The sequence below is a fragment of the Octopus bimaculoides genome, chromosome Z, assembly GCF_046866305.1.
Source record: "Octopus bimaculoides isolate indiv1 chromosome Z, ASM4686630v1, whole genome shotgun sequence".
NCBI classification, from domain to species: Eukaryota; Metazoa; Mollusca; class Cephalopoda; order Octopoda; family Octopodidae; genus Octopus; species Octopus bimaculoides.
Window position 1 is genome coordinate 9,230,018 of NC_142944.1, and position 27,793 is coordinate 9,257,810.

Sequence of the window (27,793 nt, forward strand, 5' to 3'; positions counted from 1 at the left end):
CCTCGGCGGAATTTGAACTCAGAACGTAGCGACAGGCGAAAAACCGTTAAGTATTTCGCCCGGCGTTCTGACGCTTCTGCCAGCTTGCAGCCTTATATTATATAATAAGAATAATAATAATAAAATGCTTGTGTAACCAACCGGCCTCGCCCCACTCCCAAGCAATTCAGATTTAAACAAAAAAGTGATGTTACAATTCTATGTCCACCACCATTAAATAGCAGCTGCTTAATGATCAGACTCTTCCTAATTAAATTAACCTTCGGGGAGGCAATCAAAGATTGTCAACAGACTAGAAGCAAGGGAGGCAACTCCTAAATTTGTGCTGGTTAAGCGAAAATTTTTGTGAGTATATATATATATATATATGTTCACTTATTCATCATAAGTTTATACCTATACACATACACGAGTAAGTGGACGAACGAAAGAATGAGGCATTTAACACATTTAATAGAAGTTACATATATTATTTAAAACAGTTGGATTCAGACCCATGCAACTTCAATTTTCGTCAGCTCATTACACCTTGCTCATCTGGTTGACAGACACACGCACGCACATGCATACACACATACATATACACATCCACACGCATATGTACGTATGTATGTATGTATGTATGTATGTAAAAAAAAACAAAAAAAAAAACCTCATCCAGCTATTCTGATTATATGTCTGTGCACACGTTTGAATGTGGTGTGTGCCAGAGGGTTTGCAAATCCAATGGGGGTCTTAAAAGACATGTTAGGATCCACAATGAGCAGAACTTACTTGCAGGTATTGGTAGTGCAAATCAGAGGTGCAATCTGTGTGGGTGTTTTTTCAAAACACTGTCTGGTTTAAAAAGCCACATCAGACGCCATGAAAGGGCTAAGGTGTAGGTGCAGGAGGTGGTCAAACTCTGTTTAAGGAGTAGACAACCACCATGTATGTATGAATGCATGCATGCATGTATGTATGAATGTATGTATGATGTGGGTATGTATGTATGTATGTAGGTAGGTAGGTATGTATGTATGTGTGTATGTATGTATGTATGTGTGTGTGTATGCATGCATGTATGTATGTATGTGTGTATGCATGCATGTATGTATGTATTTATGTACTGTCTGAATGTATGTATGTATGTCATGTTTTTTCTACAATTCTTGTCAATAATCTCGGAGAATTCTTCGTAATTGTGTTGCTATTGTTTAATGATGTTACAATATAAAAATCTATACAAAAATTGATTTTTTTCCCCCATTTTGTTATCCATTTTTTCCATTATATTATTCCATAGACGTCAGCCCTCCCCCACTAACCGCACGAACTTTGTTCATCATTTTCTATATTTGCACTCCCACCCCTACACCCAATTCTAACCATTCCTCACTCTCTCCATACATTTCTTGCTTTCTTTAACCAGCCTCCAATCTTGTTCTTTTGCAACTGCCCACCCTCACCCTTAATGGTTAATCCAGTGCTGCCCCCACCCCCCTCAGAACCACAGATGTTAGATTACTGTTTAATCTGTCCTTTGCATTTTTTTAAGTGGTTACAATGTGATTTCAGAAGGATAGAGAGATCTTGATGTTTATTTTTACTTTTAGGACATACATCATCATCATCATCATCATCATTTGTCCATGCTGGCATGGGTTGGACGGTTTGACCAGAGCTAGGAAGCTAGAGAGTTTCACCAGGCTTCAGTCTGATACCCTTCCTAACGTCAACCACTGAGAGTGTATTGGGTACTTTTACGTGCCAGATGCATGATACCAGTATTTGCCACGACTATGATTTCACTTGGCTTGATGGGTTTTCTTCTCAAGCATGGTATATTGCCAAAGGTCTCGGTCATTTGCCATTGCTTCTGTGAGGTCCAACACTTGAAAGGTGCTTCTTACATGCCACCAACACAGGTTCCAGTTATACAACACTAGCATTGGCCACGTTGATGCTGTGAGGCCCAATGCTTGACAGGTGCTTTTTACATGCCACCAACAGGGATGCCAGATGCCTCTGTGAGGCCCAACGCTCAAAAGGTGCTTTTTGCGTGCCACCAGCACAGGTGCCACTTATGCAAAACTGGCATTGCCCACATTGCTTCCATGAGGCCCAATGCTCAACAGAAGCTTTTTACATGTCACTGGCATCCAGTTAGCTTGTTGGGTCTTCTTCTTAAGCGTAGTGCCAAAGGTCTTGGTCATTTGTCATTGCCTCCACGAGCCCCAATGCTTGAGAGGGGCTTTTTACATGCCACCAGTATCAGACACATTGCTTCCACGAGGCCCAGAACTCACCAGGTGCTTTTTACGTGCCAGGTACGCGACACCAGCATTGGCCACATTCCCTCTGTGACACCCAATGCTCAATAGGTACTTTTTACGTGCCACTGGCACAGGTGCAAATTACATGACACCAGCACCAGCCACAACCACAATTTCATTTGGCTTGATGAGTCTCCTCAAGCACGGCATATCGCCAAATGTCTTGGTCACTAGTCATTGCCTCTGTGAGGCCCAACATTTGAAGATCATGCTTCACCACCTCGTCCCATATCTTCCTGGGTCTACCTCTTCCACAAGTTCTCTTCATGGCTAGATAGAGATCTGCACCTGTTTACATAGCTGTCCTTGTCCATATGCATCACATCACAATACCAGCACCATTGCCTCTTGTACACCACATTTGATGCCTCTTATACCCAGTTTTCTCTTCAGATGCTTACACTCTATCGTACATGCACATCCAGCAAATCATACCAGCTTCATTTCTTTCAAGCCCATGTTTAATTGCTGTGTAGCATGGCTGTTCACACACAGGCATCATACAATCTGCCCTTCACTCTGAGGGAGAGGCCCTTTGTAACCAAAAGAGGTAGGAGCTCTTTGCACTTTGCCCAGCCTATTCTTTTTCTCACAGCTACACTATTGGAGCATGCACCTCTGCTTTGGTCACCTAGATAACGGAAGCTATCAACAACTTTTAGCTTTCCCCACTGGCATTTGATGGAGTCTATTTTCTGTACATTTTTAGTGTTTACTGTACATATACATCTTTCACACACAAAAGCTATTCTCCCTGTTAACCTTCCTCTGATATTACTGCCCCTCTCATGTGTCCATAGCTTGCACTGGGTACATTGTATAGAGTTTCTATGTATGCCTTTTATATATATGGAGCAGAGCCATTTGCCTGAAGGGATTTGTGATTTGTCAGCTTTCCTATTAACTAAGACTTTGGTTTTTTCTAAATTAAATCTAAGGCCCTTTGATTCCAGACTTTGCTTCCATGCCTGAAATTTATTCTCTAGTTCTAGGAGTAATTCAGCTATAAGAACAAGATTATGAGTATAAAGGAGCTCCCAAGGGCAGCTTGACTTAAATTCCTCTGTTATTGCTTGGAGGACTATGATGAACAAGATGGGGATGAGAACTGATCCTTGGTGAACCCCCTGCTTGTACCCTGAATTCATTGTCAACTCTCACCTTACTGACAGGATTACTAGTTTCTGCAATGACTGCCAGATAAGGGAGCAAGGGACCTTGTCAAAAGCTTTCACTATGTCAACAAAAGCAAGGTACAGAAGTTTATTTTTTACTAGGTACTTCTCCAGCAGCTACCTTACCAGGAATGTCGCATCAGTGGTGCATCTCCCTGGCACAAAACCAAACTACATCTCATCTTGCCTAACTCTTTTCCTAATTTGTTGGGCTATGATCCTCTCTGTAACTTTCATTACCTGATCCAACAGTTTGATACCTCTGTAATTATTTCTGTCTAAAGCATCACCTTTGACTTTGTAGCACTTGACTATGGTGCTATTACACCATCCATTGGGTATGACTCCACTCCCTTGTGTACAAAATGATGGCTATACGAGTGACAAGACCATAACCCATACTGCCAAATCTTTTAAGCATCTCAGTGGTGATTACTGGTGGGCTGGGAGCTATCCTGGTCTTCATATTTTTTTTGGCTTTATCTACCAAGCTACTGTCTATTCAGATATCTGATCCCTCTGATGGATATATCCAACAGAGGGATCAGATATCTGAATAGACAGTAGCTTGGTAGATAAAGCCAAAAAAGATATGTGCTAACGTTTCTGCCAGCTCGCCGCCTTTCAATTTCTGTCTACCAAATCCACTCACAATGCTTTGATTGGTCCAAGACTATAGTAGAAGACATTTGCCCAAGGTGCCACGCAGTGGGATTGAACCTGGAACCATGTGGTTGGTAAGCAACCCACTTACCACACAGCCACTTCTGTGCCTATATATATATATATATATATATATGTGTGTGTGTGTGTGTGTGTATATATATATATATATATATATATATATATGTGTGTGTGTATATATATATATATATATATATATGTGTGTGTGTGTGTATATATATATATATATATATATATATACACACACACATATATATATATATATATACACACACACATATATATATATATATATATATATATATGTATATATATATATATATATATATATATATATATATATATATATATATATATATATATATATATATATATATATATATATATATATATATATATATATATATATATATATAGGCACAGAAGTGGCTGTGTGGTAAGTAGCTTGCTTACCTATTTCTTTACTGCCCACAAGGAGCCACACACAGAGGGGACAAACAAGGACAGACAAACGGATTAAGTCGATTATATCGACCCCAGTGCGTAACTGGTACTTAATTTATCGACCCCGAAAGGATGAAAGGCAAAGTTGACCTCGGCGGAATTTGAACTCAGAACGTAACAGCAGATGAAATACCGCTAAGCATTTCGCCCGCCGTGCTAACGTTTCTGCCAGCTCGCCGCCTTCAACCACATGGTTCCAGGTTCAATCCCACTGCGTGGCACCTTGGGCAAATGTCTTCTACTATAGTCTTGGACCGATCAAAGCATTGTGAGTGGATTTGGTAGACCGAAACTGAAAGGTGGCAAGCTGGCAGAATCGGTAGCACACCGGGCGAAATGCTTAGCGGTATTTCATCTGCCACTACGTTCTGAGTTCAAATTCTGCCAAGGTCGACTTTGCCTTTCACCCTTTTGGGGTCGATTAAATAAGTACCACTTACGCACTGGGGTCGATGTAATCGACTTAATCCCTTTTTCTGTCCTTGTTTATCCCCTCTGTGTTTAGCCCCTTGTGGGCAATAAAGAAATAAGAAACTGAAAGGACCCGTCATATATATATATATATATATATGTGTGTATCTTTGTGTGTCTGTGTTTGTTCCTTCCCCCCACCAACATCACTTGACAAACAATGTTGGTGTATTTACATCCCCATAACTTAACAGTTCGTCAAAAGAGACCGATAAAATAAGTATTAGGCTTACAAAGAATAAGTCCTGGGGTCAATTTACTCGACTAAAGGCAGTGCTCCAGCATGGCTGCAGTCAACTGACTGAAACAAATAAAAGAATAAAAGAAAAAAAGATTCATTGGAAGAAATGGCTGAGTCGACTCTGTTCCATCCCCATTATAATGATGTGAATTGAATTTTTAGAACATTGAAGAATTTTAAAACTAAATAGCATCCAGCATATAGTCTAGAGCAGGGGTTTTCAAACTGTGGTCTGTGGACTACAGGGGGTCCGTGGACAGCAAATACTTTTTATGGGCAATTTGATTTTATATATGTTTTTTATCGAAATCTTTTAATTGACAATAAACCTATTTGTTAAATACTGTTAAATAAACAAATGTAAAAATATATGTTATTTTAAGCAAATATTTATGTATAAATTTCATAAGCGTTTACAAGGGTGTCCCTAAGGTAAAGCCTGAAATATAAAGGGGTCCACAAGTCAAAAAGTTTGAAAACCCCTGGTCTAGAGCAGTGTTTCTCAACCATATTTTTCCTTATGGGCCCCTTTGGTTCCTATTTTTCTTTGCTGGACCCTCAAAGCCATTTGTTTTTTCTTTTTTATACGATTCCTAATAACCGTCATCAGGAAGGGAAGGAATTTCAACCATGTTTCGTGGTCTGCTACCACAACAGCTCCTTTATAGGATCTAGTGTGCTCAAGACATCATCAGGAGGAATCACGTCCGGTTTCGACCCCCTACTCCTCTACCGTTTTGACGTGGCGCCCCCCCCCCTTTCGGAGGTGTCTTCAGCTCTGGTGTTGAGTGCATGTCTTCTTTCTTCTGTTCCCTGATCTCTTCGATGCAGCATCAACGAGTGTCAGCGGCCGAATGACTGTCTTGTCAAATTTCCCTTTAAATACCTGCTGCTAGGCTCCAGTAGGCAGCACCAACAAGTTGTCATGTGACAGTCTAAATTTCCTGCTGCTAGGCTCCAGCAGGCAGCCCCAACAAGTTGTCACGTGACAGTCTAAATTTCCTGCTGCTAGGCTCCAGCAGGCAGCCCCAACAAGTTGTCATGTGACAGTCTAAATTTCCTGCTGCTAGGCTCCAGCAGGCAGCCCCAGCAAGTTGTCATGTGACACTGTCTAAACTTTAACTGACAATGGAGGGCGCATAGTCTTCGCTCACGCATTCTCTAATAGACATTAAATAATGATAATTATTAGGAATTGTATAAAATAAAATGTTAAAATATTTTGTGATTTGTAGAAGTGCAACAAATTTCATCATCATCATCATCATCGTTTAACGTCCGCTTTCCATGCTAGCATGGGTTGGACGATTTCACTGAGGACTGGTGAAACCAGATGGCTACACCAGGTTCCAATCTGATTTGGCAGAGTTTCTACAGCTGGATGCCCTTCCTAACGCCAACCACTCCGAGAGTGTAGTAGGTGCTTTTATGTGTCACCCATACGAAGGCCAGTCAGGTGATACTGGCAACAGCCACACTCAAAATGGTGTATTTTACGTGCCACCTGCACAGGAGTCAGTCCAGGGAACAACAAAATCTTATATGGAGCCTTAAGGATCATATGGACCCTTAAGGATCATATGGATCCCTGTTGAGAGCCACCATTCTAGAGTCTAGAACTTTACTGTTTTTCTCACTGCTATCATTCCTTTCAGTTTGAATACTAATAATTTTCTTGTTTTCTTTTCTTCTTTTAACAGCACCTGTATTTTCTGTGGTGAGAAAGACAAATCATTTGATGAAAAGGGACTTGATCTTCATTATTGGAAACATTGCCCCATGTTGAAACGCTGTGGTAATTGTAAACAGGTTTGTGAGCAGTATTTTTGTAACACACACATTTGGGGGGGGGGGGCTTATTATCATGTTATTGTTGTTATTCTTTAGTTGCCCCCACCCCATCCCACCAAAGACAGAGCTATGACAAATGTACTATAGCCATGAAAATAAATATTTCATCTGTTTCTCAGAATATACATGGGATGTCCATGTAATGTGTATTTATAAAAACAGTTGCATTAAGAGGTGCCAGTCTGTAATTGTAGCAGGGACATGTGGAAGGGGTAGACCAAGGAAGACGTGGGACAAAGTGGTATGAAAGGATCTACTGATGCTGGGACTCACAGAGGGGATGACAGGGGATTGAGACCCCTCGCAGTTTGTTGTGCTTGAGAAAACACACCAAGCTAAGTAAAAGCATGGTTGCCCTTGCATACAAGCTCATTCCCTGTAACCCTCTCCAGCTGAGCATCCCTAATCTTGCAGGCTTGGAGGTGCTGGTGCCATGTAAAAAGCATCTGTGACGGTGCAGCATAGAAAACACTTAGTACACTCTTTAAAATGGTTGGCATTAGGAAGGGCATCCAGCTGTTGAAACCCTGCCAAAACAGACATGGAGCCTGAACAGCCCTTCAGCTGGTCAGCTCCTGCAGACTATCCAACCCATGCCAGCATAGAAAAAAGGACATTAGATGATGATGATAATGATGGTGATGATGATGAAGACGCATAGCTTAGTGGTTAGAGTGCTTAGGATTGATAGTGTTAGGATTGTAAGGTCACGTGTTCGATTCCTGGCAGCATGCTGCGTCCTTGGGCAAGAAACTTTATTTCATGTATCTCGAGTTCACTCAGCTGGCAAAAATGAGTTGTACCTGTATTCCAAATACATTTTTTATAACATTAGACAGATCCTCAGTTAAAATAATGGGATGAGATTTGGCCACCACATTGAACAAATCAGTCAACTTTCAGGAAGCTTCCGTCCTAATTTCAACAATTCTCTTTTTTTTTCTTTTTTTCCTCTTTTCTGTACCCAATATTATTGATATCTATCATTCAGCTCTTCAAAATTGATTCATATTCTGCTGAATATTGGTTAGTAATTAGAAACAAATGTATAAAATCTTGGAACATTCAGACACACACAGACACATGCACAAACACATACATACACACATTCTATGTACACATATATATATATATATATATCATCATCATCATCATCATCGTTTAACGTCCGCTTTCCATGCTAGCATGGGTTGGACGATTTGACTGAGGACTGGTGAAACCGGATGGCAACACCAGGCTCCAATCTATATATACATACATACATATGAGGGGGTGCTGGAAAGTCGCTGGCTTCAGGTAAAAGAAAAAACAGGAGAATCAGTTAATTAGGATTTTATTCAACATATTCCCCTTCTCAGATTCACACACCTATTGCAGCAGTCCTTCAGTCTTTCTAAGCCCTGTAAAAGAACTCAGAAGGTTGGGTCTCCAACCAGGTCTTTCACGATACTCTTAAAGCCAGGAACTTTTCATACACCCTTGTCTCCATATATATATATATAGTTATATAATATATATATAATGATAATGACAACGCTGCCAATACATGTTAAACCAAATAGTTTAAAAGATAGTTTAGATATAATATGCAATTTGATTAGCATATAGTCCATAACCAGATTATTTCTATATTTCATTATATTTCAAGAAAAAAAATAAGAAATCTAAAAATTATTAGAAAAATGGAAAAAACAGAAGGTAAAAAAAAATGATCTGCAAGCAGCAGATTAATCATGCTTCACAGAACATTGAAGATCAGCTATAGCAGTTACAACAACAACAACAACAGCAACAACAAATTTAAACAAGACTGCTGTTGAAGACATTTTTATAATGGTTGAAAAACAAAAAGAAAAGCAAAAATGGATGTAAAACTGGTTTATCTATGCTTATTGAATAGTTAGATCGATTTATGAAAAAATATTGATAACTCGTTTGTTTGGTGGTGGTGGTGGTGGTGGTGGTGGTGGTGGTGGTAGTGGTGGTGGTGGTGGTGGTAGTGTGGTGGAATTAGTTAAAAAGCAAAAAAATATTGATGCATTTCATTTAGGAAAATTTAAAAGAAAAGATATTAACGAGTTTCATTGAATGATGTTTCTAGTTCCCATCAATTAAATATTTTGATGATGATGATCGTGATGATGATGATGATGATGATGGTGATCATCATCATCATCATCATCATCATCATCATTACCATCATCATCATCATCATCATCATCACCATCATCATTTAGATTACTCAATGAAATCATCATCATCATAACCACCACCACCACCACCACCACCACCACCACCGCCAGTATGGTCATGAAATGTTCAAGTTATAAAGTGCATTTTAATAAACTTCAGATTTATGAAGTGTGTGTGTGTGTGTGTGTGTGTGTGTGTGTGTGTGTGTGTAAATATATCATCATTATGATCGTTATCATCATCATCATCATCATCATCACTACCACCATTATCGTTGTTGCTATCATCATCACCATCATCATCATCATCATCATTGTTTTTGCTTCCAATTTTCCTTGTTTTGCATGGTCCATTCGGCATTCGTTGAGGTAGGTTTTCTACAGCGAGGTACCTCTTTGTTTTCATCAAGCCTCACCTGTTTGCAAGCAAAGTAACATTTCTCTATGGTCAGACATGTTCTTGCCAGAATATTCTAAATGAATGACAATAATGCTTTGTATGACAGTAAGAATCATGTAATATCAAGACAAAGAGATGTAAACATTCACATGCACTCACACAGGCTCTCATATACATATACATACATATATACACATATATATATATATATATATATATATATATATATATATATATATATATATATATATATATATATATATTTATATATATATGTGTGTGTATATATATATATATATATATATGTATATATATACACACACACACATATACATATATATATACACATATATACAAAATATGGGGGTTTAGTTTACAGGTGATCTAAAGGAATAGGTATACTAGGTAAGTGCTGTAATGGATTACTGGGGCTCCAAGGTTGTATCCGAGATAGTACTTATGGAGCCATTGCAGATTTCCGATCTAGCAGATATATAATTGTTAAAGAGGTCAACAAACTTTAAGGCAAGGCAAACATCTCAGGTCGTACGAATTATTATTATTTTTTCCAATAATAATAATGCATATGACTTGAGATGTTTGCCTTGCCTTAAAGTTTGTTGACCTCTTTAACAATTATACATATATATATATATACATACACACACACACACATACACAATGGAATCTCTACCAAAAGCACATCAACCAGCTTGATGCTTTACATATATTATGCTTGCGTACTATCTTCAACAGTGAGGTACTGACAAAATGCAACATATCAGGTATTGAAGCCATCCTCATCAAAATACAACTTAGATGGCCAGGTCATCTCTCACGCATGAGCGATATAAGAATTCCAAAGCAACTTCTCTTTGGCCAATCTCCAACAAGAAGGTCAGTTGGAGGGTCACTTTTGCACTTCAAAAACAAACTGAAAGACAATATGAAACGATGTAACATTTTCTTTTCTTCCTGGGAAAACAAAGCATCAGAACACAGGACTTGGTGCCAGTCCTGCTTCTCCTCTGTTCGAAAATTTGAGCAAAATCGATTCCAACACTGAGGCCAACTTCATGCAAACATGAAGGCACACTGGCAAAACGCTGCTCCTCTAAATGGAAACCTTACCTGTCGTTGTGGTACAGAGCAAAGCAGGCTGTACTCAAGAGAACCCACAGTAAATGATCCCCAAACACTCAAGTAAACTGAGTCCTCAACTTGTTCCAGTTACCAAAAGGTTTGCATGGCACCAACAGGACTCAAGGAATACATTTGTGTCCACAGAACACGATTAACGCTTTATTTTACTGAACCTTCGTTTGTCATTCACGACAAGATAATCTATCACATACATACATATATACATACATGCATGCATACATACATACATACATACATACATACACACACACATATATATATATATATATATATATATATATATATATATATATATATATATATATATACATACATGCATGCATGTATGTATGCATTGAAATCACAATCCCACTATACAGTGTCTTGCGTGACCATCTTTTTACTGTCACATTCATTTAACTAATACCTTCTAAGAGGAATTTGGTAAAACATATGCTTCTCTCTGTGTGTGTGTGTGTGTGTGTGTGTGTGTGTGTGTGTGTGTGTGTGTGTGTTTGTTGGTACTTTTGTCTGTTGCTGTGTCAAGATGTATGCTTTTATATCTATGTAGCAATTTAGCAATTTGATAATGATAAAACAAATACCAGACAGAAATTATGCATTGTAATCAATATATTGACTCCAAAAAGGCAGCAAGCAGTCAGAATCATTTCTGTGCCAGACAAAAATGCTTAGTGTTATTTCTTTTTTTTATGTTCTGAGTTCAAATTCTAGCTGAGGTCAGCTTTGACTTTCATCCTTTTGGGGTTGATAAAATAAGTACCAGTTATGCACTGGGGTCAATATTATCCCTCAAAATTTCTGGCCTTGTACCAAAATTTTGAAACTGATAAACTGAAATCCTTTAAAATCACTGCTCCAGCGTGGCCACAGTCCAATACCTAAAATCAGTAAAAGAACAAAAAGAATCAACTACAAGATATCTCAGTTAATTCCTTTGACTTTAACCTTAACTTTGGGAATTTCTTCTATCCATCTGGGTGGTACATATGTTGGGCAAAATAATCAAAGTCCTTTCCTATAAATACTGTCCCGAGTCAGTTGAAGACGAATCAATATCTCCCGGACACTAAAATCTCTAAATTAATTTTTTTTCTTTCCTGCTACAAACAAAAGAATAATTTAAAAAAGAAAAAAGAAGGAAAAAGAGATAGAAAAATAAAACTTTTCCCACAAATCAAAAATATATTTTTAAAATTTCTATTATTTACATAATCTTTTTGCTTTTTTCTCTCTCTCTCTTTATTTCACAGGTTTTGGAAATATCAACGTATAAGAAGCACCTGCTCACCGAATGTGATGCTATGGACAACTATCGGAATTGTCCACGTTGCCAGGAGGCAGTGTTAAAAGATGTCTACGACAGCCACATCAGTGAACGATTATGCAGAGGTGTGTCTAAGAGTTGAATTATGCATTAATATTTTAACCATTCCACCTTCTTCCTGTTATGTTTCATGAGTGTGTGATAAGAAGTTTGCTTCCCAACAACATGGTTCCCAACCATGTGGTTCTGGGTTCAGTCCCACTGTGCGATACCTTGGGAGAGTGTCTTCTACTACAGCCTCAGGCCGATCAAAACCTTGTGAGTGGATTTGGTAGATGGAAACTGAAAGAAGCCTGTTGCATGTGTGTGTGTGTGTGTGTGTGTGTGTGTGTGTGTGTGTGAAGGCATATGGCTCAGTAGTTAGAGCGTTGGGCTCCCAGTCATGAGGTAGTGAATTCATTTCCTGGACCAGGTTGTGTGTTGTGTTCTTGAGCATGACACTTTATTCTATTTCACTCAGCTGTAGAAATGAGTTGGAACGTCACTGGTGCCAAACTGTATCTGCTTTTGCCTTCCTCTTGGACAACACCAGTGGCGTGGAGAGGAGAGGCTGGTACGCATGGGTGACTACTGGCCTTCCATAAACAACCATGCCCAGAATTGTGCTTTTGTTGGTAACTTTCTACATGCAATATTATGGTCATTCTTGACCGAAGTGGGGTCTTTACCCTTTTGTACATATATCTATCATCATCATCATCATCGTTTATATATATAGATATCATCATCATCATCATCATCATCGTTTAACATCCGCTTTCCATGCTGGCATGGGTTGGACGATTTGACTGAGGATTGGCGAACCAGAAGGCTGCACCAGGCTCCAATCTGATTTGGCAGAGTTTCTACAGCTGGATGCCCTTCCTAATGCCATCCACTCAGAGAGTGTAGTGGGAGCTTTTATGTGCCACCGGCACGAGGGTCAGTCAGGCGGTACTGGCAATGGCCATGCTCAAATATATATATATATATATATATATATAGAAAGATGCACACACACACACACACACACACACACACACACATGCACACACACATGCACATATGGGTGTGTGTCTTTGTGTCTGTGTTTGTCCACCACCACCACCACCACTATTAATGATGTCAAAGTGTAAGGATTAGAAAACCATTAAAGAATACATTATGTGTATCATAAATTATCGGTTTTTTTCTTCTTCTTATGCCTATATTTTATGTAGCCGTGGACATAAATGACACACATTGTCCCCTGTGTCACATGAAGATAAATCCTGGAGATGAAGGATGGAAAGACCACTTAACCGGAAGAGTAAATGGGTGTAAAAACAACCCTAGGTTGCATTTGCCTCCGACAAAACAGCAATCGAATATCTCAAGTAAGGGCAGCTTTGTTCTTTTATTCCTGCATTCTTGTTGCATTCATCATTGTTGTTTAACATCTGCTTTCCATGCTGGCATTGGTTGGCCAGTTTGGCTGAGAACTGGTAAGCCAGGAGGCTGCACCAGGCTCGAATTTAATCTGACAGAGTTTTTACAGCTGGATGCCCTTCCTAACGCCAACCACTCCAAGAGTGTAGTGGGTGCTTTTCACATGCCACCAGCACGAGGGCCAGTCAGGCAGTACTGGCATCAACCACGCATGAATGGTGCTTTTTATATGTCCCCGTCACAGGAGCCAGTCAGGCAGCACTGGCATTGACCACACTCAAATGATGGTTTTTATGTGCCACTGGTATGGATGCCAGTCAGGTGGCACTAGCATCAACCATGCTCAAATGGTTGCTTTTTACATGCCAGTCAGGCAGTATTTTGTGTGCATTTCAAATTCGTTAAGTATGTCATGTAGTATACTGATGCACATTGTGGTCCTTGTACACTGACCACCAGTGGTCTATTACAAATTTTGAGCGGTCAGTGGTGAGGTTTATAATTCACTAATCAAAGAATTGCATCATCATCATCATCATCATCATCATCATCATCATCATCATCATCATCACCATCATTATCATCATCATTATTATCATCATCGTTTAATGTCTGTTCTCCATGTTGGTATGGGTTGGTCAGTTTGACCAGAGCTGGCAAGCTGGGGAGCTGCACCAGACTCCAGTGTGATGTGGCATGGTTTTCTACAGCTGGATGCTCTTCCTAACACCAACCATTCCATAGAGTGTAACGGGTGCTTTTTATGTGGTCTTACAAATGGAAACCACACCTGTTCACTGTCTCAGAATCTCTGCAAGTGGCATTGTCATCATCATCATCATCATCATCACCACCACCACCACCACCACCATCATCATCATCATCATCATCATCATCATCATCATCATCATCATCATCATCATCATCATCATCACCATCACTTCCTCATCATCGGGACATATCTTCATATCAGCAACCAGGGCACACCTAATAAGCTCTCTCACTCATGCCCGTGCTTGATGGAACTGGGTCGTCTCAGGTTGGTTCCAGAGGTGTCATTGTACAATACATAGAGCTGACCAGGTCTACCAGTGACTCCTATTGGTTGTGGTCCCATACCAGCCCCACCTCTACATCCTCCAAGACGATGTCAAGCCTCTTGAGATCTTTGTTAATCACATCTGGTGTGGGGTCTGCCATGGGGCCCTCTCCCAGCCCACAGTTCTGCATCAAAGAAGGGCAAGTTCCCTGCTGGGGGCAGAGGGCATGTCTGAACTAGCACATTCGATGAATAGTAATAAGGTGGGCGGCTGTGGGCTGATGTATGCACATGGGCAGTTCTTCACTGGAAACATGATGGTACCATCAAAGAATTTATAAATTTTTAAAACTTTTTTTATAAGACAATCTAAAAATCTAAATCAACTAAAAATAAATTTATATTATCATATGATATAATGAATGATTAATTATTTAATTTGAAATATTTATGTCTTCACTGCATTGTTGTTATGTTATATAATTAAAAGTAAATTAGTATTTGGTGGCCCTCTTTTTTCTCCATGAATTTTGTGAATCACCTCCTGAAGAATGCAGGGTATTATTGTTTTAGCAGATTCGGTAGAGCTGGAATGATCCTCAGCATTGACATTAGTGGTAGCACCAGCTACATCATCATCATCATCATCGTCATTGTCATCGTCATCATCATCATCATCATCATCACTATCATCATCATCATCGTCGTCGTCATCATCATCACCATCGTCACTATCATCATCATCATCATCATCGTCACTATCATCATCATCATCATCATCATCATCGTCATCATCGTCATCATCATTGCTGCCATCATCATCACCATCATCATCATCATCACCATCATCGCCATCACCCTCATCATCATCATCACCATCATCATCATCAACACCATCACCTTCATCATCATCATCACCATCCTCCTCCTCCTCCTCTTCATCATCATCATCATCATCATCGTCATCACCATCATCATTACCATCATCATCATCATCATCACCACCATCACCCTCATTATCATTAACATCATCAACATCATCATCATCATCACCCTCATCATAGATTAATGCTAAGTAGCAGCAGCAGCAGCAGTAGCAGTCATGAGTGGAACAAATCTGGCTATCACCAGAGTCCATTCTGATGACCTCCTTATTGCCCTCTTTTAAATGGACAAGGAAGACAGTTTCCCTCTGTCTGGTGTTTATAATAAAAAAAAGAGGTGTGTGGTGGACAAGTTCGAATGGCTGGTCTGAGAACTCAGACTTTCCACTTTATTAGAGCTCTCACTGACTTTTGCAAGTTTCGCTTGAAAATGAAAGTGAAAGTAGAGAGGGAGATACGATACTCAAACGCATTTATAGATTGGTTAGTATTTCTTTGGGCTCGTTATGTTCTGAGTAGGACAACGTAACAAAATCTGCCATTCCACAATCTTTAATATCAATTGATAATATACAGTTCTATGTTTAAGAGATGAGGAATTATGTACATTATTTATATTGTTTACATTAGACGGATATTTGTCCTCATTTTGTTTGTTGTTAATACAACATTTCGGTTGATATACCCTCCAGCCTTCATCAGGTGTCTTGGAGAAATTTTTTCGATGTTATTATTGTTGTTGTTGTTATTATTAGTGGTTAAGAGCGTGGGCTACTAACCCCAAGATTCTGAGTTCAATTCCAGGCAGTGACCTGAATAATAATAATAATAATAATAGTAATAATAATAACAACAACAACAACATTGAAAAATACCTTAGGAATGGGAACCCAGGTTCGAAATTTTCCCAGGACACCTGATGAAGGCTGGGGAATATATCAGCTGAAATGTGTTAACAACAAACAAGATGAGGACAAATATCTGTCAAATGTAAATAATGTAAATAATGTATCAATTGATACTGCTTTCACATTTTGACAAGAGACTGACAGTTTTAGAGGAAGGTATTGATCAATTACATCAACTCCAGTGATTGACTGGGACTCATTCCATCAATCCGGAAAGGATGGAAAGCAAAGTTGACCTTGGTGGAGTTTGAACTCATAAACACTAAGCCACTAAGCATTTTATCCAGCATGGTAACTATTCTGCTACCTCACTGCTTCTAATACCAGTTAATAATAAACCACCATCCTGCTTGACATGATGCTAGTCTATAAACAAGACTTTCTTGGTTGTAACTCTTGTCTTATTCAGCAGGTCGTCCATATTTATTTTGTGTCTTTATTACTTTGACATACAAACATTCAGTAGATATTAGATTCTGTTTTCTTTTGTTATCTTCTTTACACTAAATTTGTTTTTCCCCTGAGGCTTGTGTGCATCTGCAATCACCAGTCTCCTTTAACGTGTGCACGCATGTGCATCCTTGTTCGGTAATTCATTATCTCATTGTCACTTTTTGTTTCTCTTATTTGCAGACCGCCCTCTGGTGACTAACAGGGCCAAAGAGAAGAGAAACATATCAAAACCTGTGGGAGGAAAACAGTTCAGAGGTGGACATGTCTAAACATGAATCTCTGGGCCATTGACCATCAAATAAAAATTCATTCGATAGACGTTCCATAAAGTCTCATCTCATCACATATACATACACATAAACACACAAAGAATGGGGAAAAAAAAAATAACCACTGTCTGCTTAATGTATTAATGTATTTAACAATATTATCTTTATTTTCAAAAACTTATCTTTTACTTTATTTTTACTATAAACTTGATAGTAGACAAATAACAAGATTTCCAAGTATATTGAATATTTAGACTACCTTAAAAAGCCACATCATATCTAATTCTTCTCAGTGTTTAATAAGACCATGTTGCATCCAATATTTTTATGTTATATCCAATATTTTAAGTATATAGGACAATTTTTTGTTTTTTGTGTTTTAGATTAGTTCTTAGCTACAGCAACAAAAATTGATTCAATATAAGTTTCCTTTAGATTCCAACAATAAAAAAGTATAGGCATAGGAGTGACTGTGTGGTAAGTTGCTTGCTTACCAACTATATGGTTCCGGGTTTAGTCCCACTGTGTGGCACCTTGGGCAAATGTCTTCTGCTATAGCCTCGGGCCGACCAAAACCTTGTGAACGGGTTTGGTAGATGGAAACTGAAAGAAGCCATATATATATATATATATATATATATATATATCATCATCGTCGTTTAACGTCCACTTTCCATGCTAGCATGGGTTGGACATATATATATAGGCTCAGGAGTGACTGTGTGCTAAGAAGCTTGCTTACCAACCACACGGTTTCAGGTTCAGTTCCAATGCATGGCACATTGGGCAAGTGTCTTCTGCTATAGCCACGGGCCAACCAAAGCCTTGTGAGTGGGTTTGGTAGACGAAAACTGAAAGAAGCCCATCGTATATATATATATATATATATATATATATGCATACACACACACACATATATATATGTATGTGTGTGTATATGTTTGTGTGTCTGTGTTTGTTCCCCCAACATCGCATGACAACCGATGCTGGTGTGTTTACGTCCCCGTAACTTAGCGGATCAGCAAAAAAAGACCGATAGAATAAGTATTAGGCTTGCAAAGAATAAGTCCTGGGGTTGATTTGCTTGACTAAAGGCGGTGCTCCAGCGTGGCCACAGTCAAATGACTGAAACAAGTAAAAGAAATCTCAACAGATTTTTGTTAGTAAAATAATGTAACAGTTATTCTACTGTGTGTGTGTGTGGTTTTAGAAAACAAGTTCAATATAGAATTCAAACATGGGAAATTTTTTTAGATATTGATTTGTAACATCAAGGCAAAGTTTACATGCGTGTGTTGTTTGTGAATATATGCAAGAGTATAGAAAATATTTGTGTGGCCAGTGGAATAATTTGTGTGTAAGCAGATAAATAGTCGTTGTATGGAGCCAATAGCTAAAAACACACACATGTATATAAAAATACATACATATATATATATATATATATATATATATATATACATATATACATACATAAAAACATACATACATATATATATGCACACACATACACAAACAAACACACACACACACACACACTCACACACTTGTAATGTGAATCTCTAAGCACGCATACAGCTATAACGTTTTTTAAAACATTCCAAAAGAAAACAATTATTTCACATTCTCTCGAAAGTTTATAAAATTCTTGATGTAATCAATAAATATATTTGTGTTCGATATGTTTGTTTTGTAATTGGCTATCATAAAACCTAAAACAGCAAGAATAGTCTGGGAGAAGATTTTTCTATATAGACTTCTGCAAGCACATGTTTTTACTTTGGACTGCGGGGATGGGAAGGAGATGCATCAGATCATAGGATGCATGTGTTTCTGTGTTGTTATGCTTCGTCAGCTAAGTAAAATAACTTAGTTGCCTACAGCACACTATGTATGAAGGTATGCGTATGAATGCAGCAGACAAATTGCAAATGGCGCAGCCTGGCTGGAGTTAAATAGTTAATGTTGCATGAAGCAGCTTTGAATAAACTACAGTTATGTAAAGTCATGATTGTCTGTGGGATTATATAAAAATGTACATGTTTATCAAATACTAGTAACACACCCGTCTTTTCAATGGTTTAAGTTGTTTTGATGGTATTTTTTTTCACTTTGTTCCAGGTGCCACTTGAGCTCAGCAAGCCGTTTGCTCAGTGGTATCTCCCATGAAGTAAAGTTGTGATATTGTGATTTATACATACTAAATATTTACTAACAAAAGTTCTGTCAAGGCTAGGCCAAGTCAGCTACTATCAAGAAAGAATGAAAGGTGAGAAAAATAATACCAGATATATGATTGCTACCAGGATAAAAATAAGGAGACCAAAAGACTTACCTGGTGTAGAATTGGATCCAAGTGAGCAGAATAGGTTTTCACGTGTTTTTATAGAAAATTTAAGCTTCAGAGGATATTAGTCTGTCATCAGCCAAAGCAAGTGAAGATGCTTGGTTTAGTGGTTAGGGTATTCAGCTCACAATCATAAGGTCATGAGTTCAATCCCTTGTAGCATGTTTTGTCCTTGAGCAAGACACTTTATTTCTTGTTGTTCTAGCCCACTCAGCTGACAAAAATGAGTAGTACCAGTAATTCAAAGGGCTGGCCTTGTCACATTCTGTGTCCATGCTGAATCTCTCTCAGAACTTATGTCGAGAGTACACTTTTTTGTGGAGTGCTCAGCCATTTGCATCTTAATATCGTGAGTAGGCTGTTCCATCGATCAGATCAACTGGAATACTCATTGCAACTGATGAAGTGCCAGGTCAAAGCAACACACATGACAACAAAGTTGAACTACAACATAGGCTGTTGAAACGGTGTCACTGCAAATGTCTCACAAGGCCAGGAATCCAATACCTTGATGGTGTACGAAATATATTGTATCCAATATTTTACGTATCTCAATGAATCATCCAAGTTCTTCCAATATCAGAAATTTATTTGCAGACTAATTCAAGAACTATAATTGAGTGTCTGTGTGGTAAATAATTTTTCTGGAGAACATTATTTTTCTTTGTGGTTGGGTCGTTGATGACCTCTTTCTAGCATATTGGATGTCTACCTAGTGGTCATCCCTTATATACGTATATATATATATATATCGTCCAACCCATGCTAGCATGGAAAGCGGACATTAAACGATGATGATGATGATGATATATATATATACACACACACAAACATACATTATTATATGTACATGTCCATTTGTGTGTATGTGTGTATTGGTAACAAAGTGTTATATATATATATATATATATATATATATATATATATATATATATGTGTGTGTATGTATGTATGTATGTATGCATGTATGTATGTATGTATGTATGTACGTACATGTATGTGTGTGTGTATAAATAAAAGTGTTATTAAGTGTTACTGTTAATGGATTATCAATCTAGGCAAAATCAAAATACTTCTTAAGTTCTCTGCAGATACAAATACACCTGGCCAACAAATGGCTTTGGAATTGGTATTGACTCCAGGTAATCTGAATGTCAAGTCAATACACACATACATACACACTTGAAGTATATCCTTGATTGATTATGGTTACATATACTCTGAATTTTCTGGGGGGGGGGGGGTTGCTTTTCTTTGTACAACCCATGAAAAAGAAGAGGAACAGTTTTGCCTCTTTTTTTTGTTTTTTTTTTGTTTAAGGAATCAAAAAAATCAAAACTATTTTTTAGTCAATTCAGTAAATTTTTATTGAAAATTAACAGGGTTGGTAATGGTATTCAAACCAACTTACTTTTAAAACAATATATAAAGAATATATAAAGATGATGTCTCCTGAGGCTAAATAGCAGTAGCATTTGTCCTAACCAGGACTGCTATGTTATGTTGGCAAATAATCTTTACTCTAGAGTACTGTTACTGAATGTTTCTCATTCAGAGATTTAGATATAATAATTTTCTATTTATTAGATCAGTAACTGTGTGTCACTTTGAAAAATATATATTCTGAACCCAGAAACCATTGGCACACAGATATTGCTTTTGAGCTGAGTGGGGATGCTAAACTCCCTTGTTCAAAACTATAAAGATGCAGATACTGTGTCATATAGCTAGCAGGAGCTAATGTTTCCTGGGGCTAAATAACAGTAACAGTTGTCCTAACCAGGACTACCACGTTATGTTGGCAAATAACCTTTACTTTAGAGTACTGTTACTGAATGTCTCTCGTTGAGAGATTTACAAATAATTTTTCTATTAATATATAAAGAATATCCAAGAAATGTGAATATTACTAAACAAACAAAAAAAATTATTTTCTTCTCAATTTAAATGTGTCTGTTGTTTGTTATTGCTGTTGTTTATGCATAAACATGATTTGAATTGTTTGAGTAAGACGTAGGTCTTACTCAAACAGTTCAAATTTGATATTCACAGAACCATTTCAAGCAACATTTTAGATATGTCTGTGTTGGCATAATTAGCCAGGCTATGATACCAATTTATCATTTTACCACTATAAAAAAAATGTAACATTCATTGTAAAGTCTGTAACAAGTTTATTGAAAGAAAGAAATATGACTGTCACTTTGAATAGCAGTATAAACTAAGAGAAAATAGAAATACTGAAGCAAACAAATAACTTAGAACTTTCATTACGACATTTTTGTATGAAATTGTGTTATGTCAGTTTTGTTGCTGAATTTCTTATGGTAATATATCTCAAAATGCAGGCTTAGTTGTATGGTTGAGAAAGATGCTTCTCAGCTGTATGGTTATGGGTTCAGTCCCACTGCATGGCACCTTGGGCAAGTGTTTTCTACTCTAGCCCTCAACCTTGTGTGGATTTGGGGAACAGAAACTGAAAGAAGCCTGCCATGTATGTATGTACATGTGTGTGTGTGTGTGTACGCTTGTATGTACAAGGTGACCCAAAAGTAGGTTTACAGTTATTCAACTATCTATTTTGTATACATATATTAACAGTTTTGATGTTAATTATTAAAAAAATGAAACCATTGTTCTATGCTAATTTAGTTAATTTTGTCAAGCTCTTATGCGTTAACAGTAAGAAATTACCTTAACCAAACGTTTCCACAGTGATGGCTTGGAAGATGGAGCAGCATCAAATGGCCACCACATTCACTTGATATGACACCAACGGATTTCTTTTTTGGTGGCGTTGTAAAGAACAAGATTTATGAGAAGAATCCCAAAACAGCAAATGAATTAAAAGATTACATTTCTGATGCATTCACAGAAATTGATGGAGATCAGGGTTTGTGCTGCACTGTGTGTCAGAGTGTTCTGAAGAGGTTTGAAGAATGTTGCAATGTTGAAGGATGACATTTTGAGCGTCTGAGAGATTAAACATTGTCTGTTTAAGAGGTGCATAAACAATGTGATTGCAAGATAGAAATTTAAATGTGATAAAATGCTTTAAAAGAAATTTGAAGTGCTTACGTGATATCTGTAAACCTACTTTTGGGCCACCCTGTATGCATGTATGCGTGTATATGTGTTTTTGTGTTCCCTTGATCTGAAATTGTGGTTATAAAGAAGCATCAACTATCATACAAGTGATTTTTTGTTTCTAGTCTTTCATGAAAAACATGTCTGGCCATGGGGAAATCTTAACCTTGCTTGGAAACAGGTGAGGGTTGGTGACAGCAAGGGCATCCAACTGTAGAAAATCTGCTCCAAATAAAGTCCATCTGACCCATGCAAGTATGGAAAACTGGACATTAAATGATGATGATGCTGGTGATTGTTGTGACAGCTGTGGTGGTGGTGGTGGTGGTGGTGGTGATGATGATGATCATGATCATGATCATGTCACCAACCATTTAACCATATTTGGAAATTAATTGTGAAAATAATTAAGAATTTGAATGGATTTAGTAAAACAACTTTGCTGTTGTTGAGTTGTTACTTTAAATACAACAACAACAACAAATATTTATATATATATATTTTTTTTCTATAAAATTACAATGGAAAAACATTATTATGAAAATTAGAAATATTTTAATATATAATTTATGAATTATTAAGTCACTATTTTGGAAAGCAGCAACAAAAGTATTCTTACATAAAATTACAACGGACAGTTTAAATATAAACATGAAAAAACTTTACAACAGGTAATTTTGTATCATTGAACTAGAATGGGAGCTGTCAGGTGGGTTGGTCTGGAAGAAAAGGGTTAATTATATCCTTCAAATATATTTCTGACATTTTATATTTTGAATTGTAGAACAGGATTTTTTTATCTTGTTTCAGTCATTAAACAGCGGCCAATGCTGGGGCACTGCCTTGAAGAAATTTTGGTACATTAAAATAATTTTTATTTTTTATTTTATAAAGCCTGGTACTTATTCTATCGATCTCTTTACTGAACTGCTAAGTTATGGGATGTAAACAAACCAACACCAGTTGTCAAGTGGTGGGAGACAAACACAGATACAAAGACACAGCACCCATGCTGGTGGCATGTAAAAAGCACTTTTCAAGCATTGGGCCTCATGGAGGCAATGACAAATGACCAAGACCCTTAGCAATATGCCATGCTTGAGAAGAAGATTCATCAAACCAAGTGAAATCATAGTTGTGGCAGATAATGATGTCACACAACTGGCACCTGTACTGGTGGCACGTAAAAGCACCCACTACACTCTTGGAGTGGTTGGCATTAGGAAGGGCATCCAGCTGTAGAAATCAAGCCAAATCAGACTGGAATCTGGTGCAGGACCTCAGCTTACCAGCCCTTGTCAAACCATCCAACCCATGCAAGCATGAACAATGAATGCTAAATGATAATGATGATGTGTGTCATCATCATCATTTAATGCCCGCTTTCCATGCTAGCATGGGTTGGACGATTTCACTGAGGACTGGTGGACCAGATGGCTACACCAGGCTCCAATCTGATTTGGCAGAGTTTCTACAGCTGAATGCCCTTCCTAATGCCAACCACTCCAAGAGTGTAGTGGGTGCTTTTATGTGCCACCAGCATGAGGGCCAGTCAGGCGGTGCTGGCAGCGGCCATACTCAAATGGTATTTTTTACATACCACCTGCACAGGAGTCAGTCCAGTGGTACTAGCAACAACCTCGCTCAAATGCTTTTTCACGTGCCACCAGCACAATTGCCAGTAAAGCGGTGTTGGTAATGATCATGCTCAAATGGTGCTTTTTACATGCCACTAGCACAGAAGCCAGACAGCTGCTCTGGCAATGATCACACTTGGATGGTGTTGTTAGCGCTCCACTGGCATGGGTCATCGAATTTGGTTCAATTTCAATTTCACTTGCCCCAACAGGTTTTAATAGGATTCTTTCAGTTTCTGTCTACCAAATCAACCCATAAGGCTTTGGTTGCTCTGAGGCCATAGTATAGACACTTGCCCAAGGTGCCACACAGTGGGACTGAACCCAGAACCAAATGGTTGGGAAACAAACTTGTTATCACACGCATTTATGCCTGCGCCTTTACAGTTTTCCTAACTTGCTAGCAACATGTTATGTCAGTATATTAACAGAAAAGGTAAATTTAAGATATAGCAGATGCACTGGGGGAATAATCATTGAGAATGCTTGGGAAATAGATTCACTTAACTACCCAGATAGATCCCAAGAAGAAATTAACAGCTTTTGCTATGCAGATGAGCAAATCAGCTATGGTGGGTGGATGTTCTGAAAGTCTGGTCACTAGAATATGAATGGGGTGGTGAAAGTTCAAGGAAATACAGTCAAACATTGGTTTATGAATTTAATTTGTTCCTGAAGTAGGATTTTTTTCTGCGGAAATTTTGAATTTAGTAAAAATTTTAGAATTTGGTGTATTGATGTAATTTTCCATGCTGAACCCAAGACCTAATTCACTTTTTTCAGAAACATTTAAAAAAAAAAGTTTCAGAGGTTTAAAGTTTAATCATTTTTACCCAGTCAGAAAACAGGATTTGGAAGATATTATTTTGTGCATCGCTGCATGTGTTGTCAACTGTAAACAAATAAAATATTGGTGGAATTCTGCTTTCCATACGCCATATAACCCCTCATAACTTTTCTATTTGTTTGGAATTTTCAGAAAATTTTTGCAAATTTGTTTTCATCACACAGAATCTCATATGATTATGCAAAAAACCAAAAATTTTGTTGATTGATTTAAGGCCTATTTAGCTATCATTTTTAGCACATTGCACGACCACCTCATGCCTTATGTAGTTTAAGCATTTAACAAGCATTTAATAAGCTGCTACTATGGAAACAGGCACCTGCATGTCTGTGGCTTTCGATTGGCTAAAATTACCCAAAATTTGCAAACTTTAAATGCTATTAACTCTTTATTCATTGATTTATGGTGAAATGAATTTCATGTCAATTATTATCATACAAAACTACATCAACACATCAAATATGAAATCAATTGGAATAAAAATTGAAGAAATTGAAAAGCGGCAGCCAAACAGAAAAGATCCCTGAAGTCCATTTATCACCCAAAATGTTCATAAACCATATTTTTCCCTTATGAAATTCAAGAGAAGGCATGGCAAATTCGATCAAGGTAGGCATAGAAAATTTGTGCACTGAGTGAAAGGTAGACAGCAACTGACGCTTTCCAGCTGATGCTCCTGGTTTGTCATCAACTGTTGTTGCTGGTTTGTGTGTTTGTTACTTGAGACATCATTTGTTACTCATGATGGTTTATGTTTGAAAAATTGTTCTTTAACCAATTTGTTTGTGATGAGAGGCATTTATAAACCAAATTTCCACTGTATTATCTTTACCAGCAAACAAGGGGCTTACCTTTCAAAAATCAAGAGCAGACTGTTTGAAGCAACGAGACATGGATTTTTGAAATGGATTTTTGTAAGTCAGGGTCAGGAACAGATCCAGTTCAAAGAATTATAACCCACTAGACCACTATCCAGTAATGCAGTTTGTAGATTAAAGGACTTACTGTATCAAATGTCAGGAATTATTATGCACCATGGGGAGTATCATAGTAAGAAATTCACCCCACCTTCGCATTCCAGACCACCATTTTGTAAGTGTGGCCAGTTCCTGTCATGAATAATTAACAAAGTCATACAAGGGAGCTAACTCCCCATCTATGAAGAATCATTGAAAGTCAGAATACAACAGCTTTGAGAGCAGAAGACATGCAATGTCTGGAGAGAAATGAAGTGAACATGCTTTGCTGGATGTGCCATGTTAGTGTATGGGAGCAACAAAGTATAAATGAACTGAGAGACAAACTGGGTACAAAGAAGAATCGGATGTAAGATACGAGGGAGAAGACTGTAATAGTATAGGTATGTGATGCCTATACTATTAAAGTATGGGCATCACACACACACACACACACACACACACGCACAAGAATAGTAAAAAAAGTTGGCTTCAGATAAACAAGTGGCATTCATAGCAAGCCCCCCATTTGGAATCGGCTATCAGTTTACACGGTGATCAATTACTGTTTAGTGAAATGTAAAGTGTTTATGTTACTGAAAATCTCCAGAAAATTTAAACAAAAATTTTTTTTCCAGGAGTAAATAAAGCATAAAATCAAGAGGTGAATACAGATTTTTTTTTTTCAAAATTACTTCGATATGATTACAGCTGTTTCATAACCTTTATCATGTAGTATTGCATGCAAAATAGGATATATAACAACATTTCTTCTGGCTCTTTACTTTCAGAGTTTAAACTCCACAAAGTTGAATTTGCTTTTCATCCTATCAGGATTTAAAAAATAAAATAAAATATAGTACCAGTTGAACACTAGAGTCAATGCAATCGATTGACCTCCTCCAGCAAAATTTCAGGCTTTGTGCCTATAATAGAAAGAATTATTATTTTTAGTAGGCAAAATTATATGTTCATGTTTATATCAAGTTGTATGTTCAGCATTAGGCAATACAATTTATATTCACAAATTAATGCAAATAAAGAAAGCTAACACATCAGATTACTGGAACATCACACAAGCATTTACAATTCAACTCTAAATGCATACACAAAATTCACACTTAATGTGCACAATGTATGGAAAGGGCAGAGTTGGATGAGATTACAGTAATTTGACCAGTAAAGAGAAACAACAGTGAAACTGACTTGTATCTTGGATTTACCCTTTACAGAAGAATTTCCTCTGAAGAAACCCAAATCAAATAAGTCAAAGTACATGAAAGAAATTGAAAGAATTTACAATCCCTAATTATAATAAGGAGTAAAATAGAATAACATAAGTAAAAGCAAAATATAGAAATTACAAAAAACAAATTCGTTGATAAATGGTCTAAAGAATACAAGATTTTATAATTGGTAAGTAGGCACAGGAACAGTGGTGTGGTTAGGAAGCTTGCTTCCCACTCATGTGATCATGGGTTCAATCGCACTGTATAGCACCTTGCGTCAATGCCTTTTTCTCTAGTCCCAACCAAGTAAAGTATCTTGAGTGGATTTTGATAGAAGGAAACTGAAAGAAGCCAATCATACAGTGTGTGTGTGTATGCATGTGTGCATGTGTGTGTATGTCTGTAT

General features: G+C 37.6%; 1 protein-coding gene across 2 annotated transcripts in view; it reads left to right on the forward strand.

Moving 5' to 3' along the window:
• The window catches only part of LOC106870605 (centrosomal protein of 104 kDa), a 298,564-nt gene extending 281,139 nt beyond the window's left edge, over positions 1 to 17,425 (forward strand). Inside the window, exons 24-27 of one of the 2 annotated variants that reach the window (XM_052973736.2) lie at positions 7,091 to 7,199; positions 12,251 to 12,389; positions 13,524 to 13,679; positions 17,196 to 17,425. In XM_052973736.2, the coding sequence (XP_052829696.1) occupies positions 7,091 to 7,199; positions 12,251 to 12,389; positions 13,524 to 13,679; positions 17,196 to 17,284 (493 nt within the window). In that variant the 3' untranslated portion in view covers positions 17,285 to 17,425. Of the gene's footprint in view, positions 1 to 7,090; positions 7,200 to 12,250; positions 12,390 to 13,523; positions 13,680 to 17,195 lie in introns of those variants that run through there. The other variant, XR_016244818.1, reaches the window with a different exon arrangement.
• The last annotated feature ends 10,368 nt before the right edge of the window (positions 17,426 to 27,793 follow it).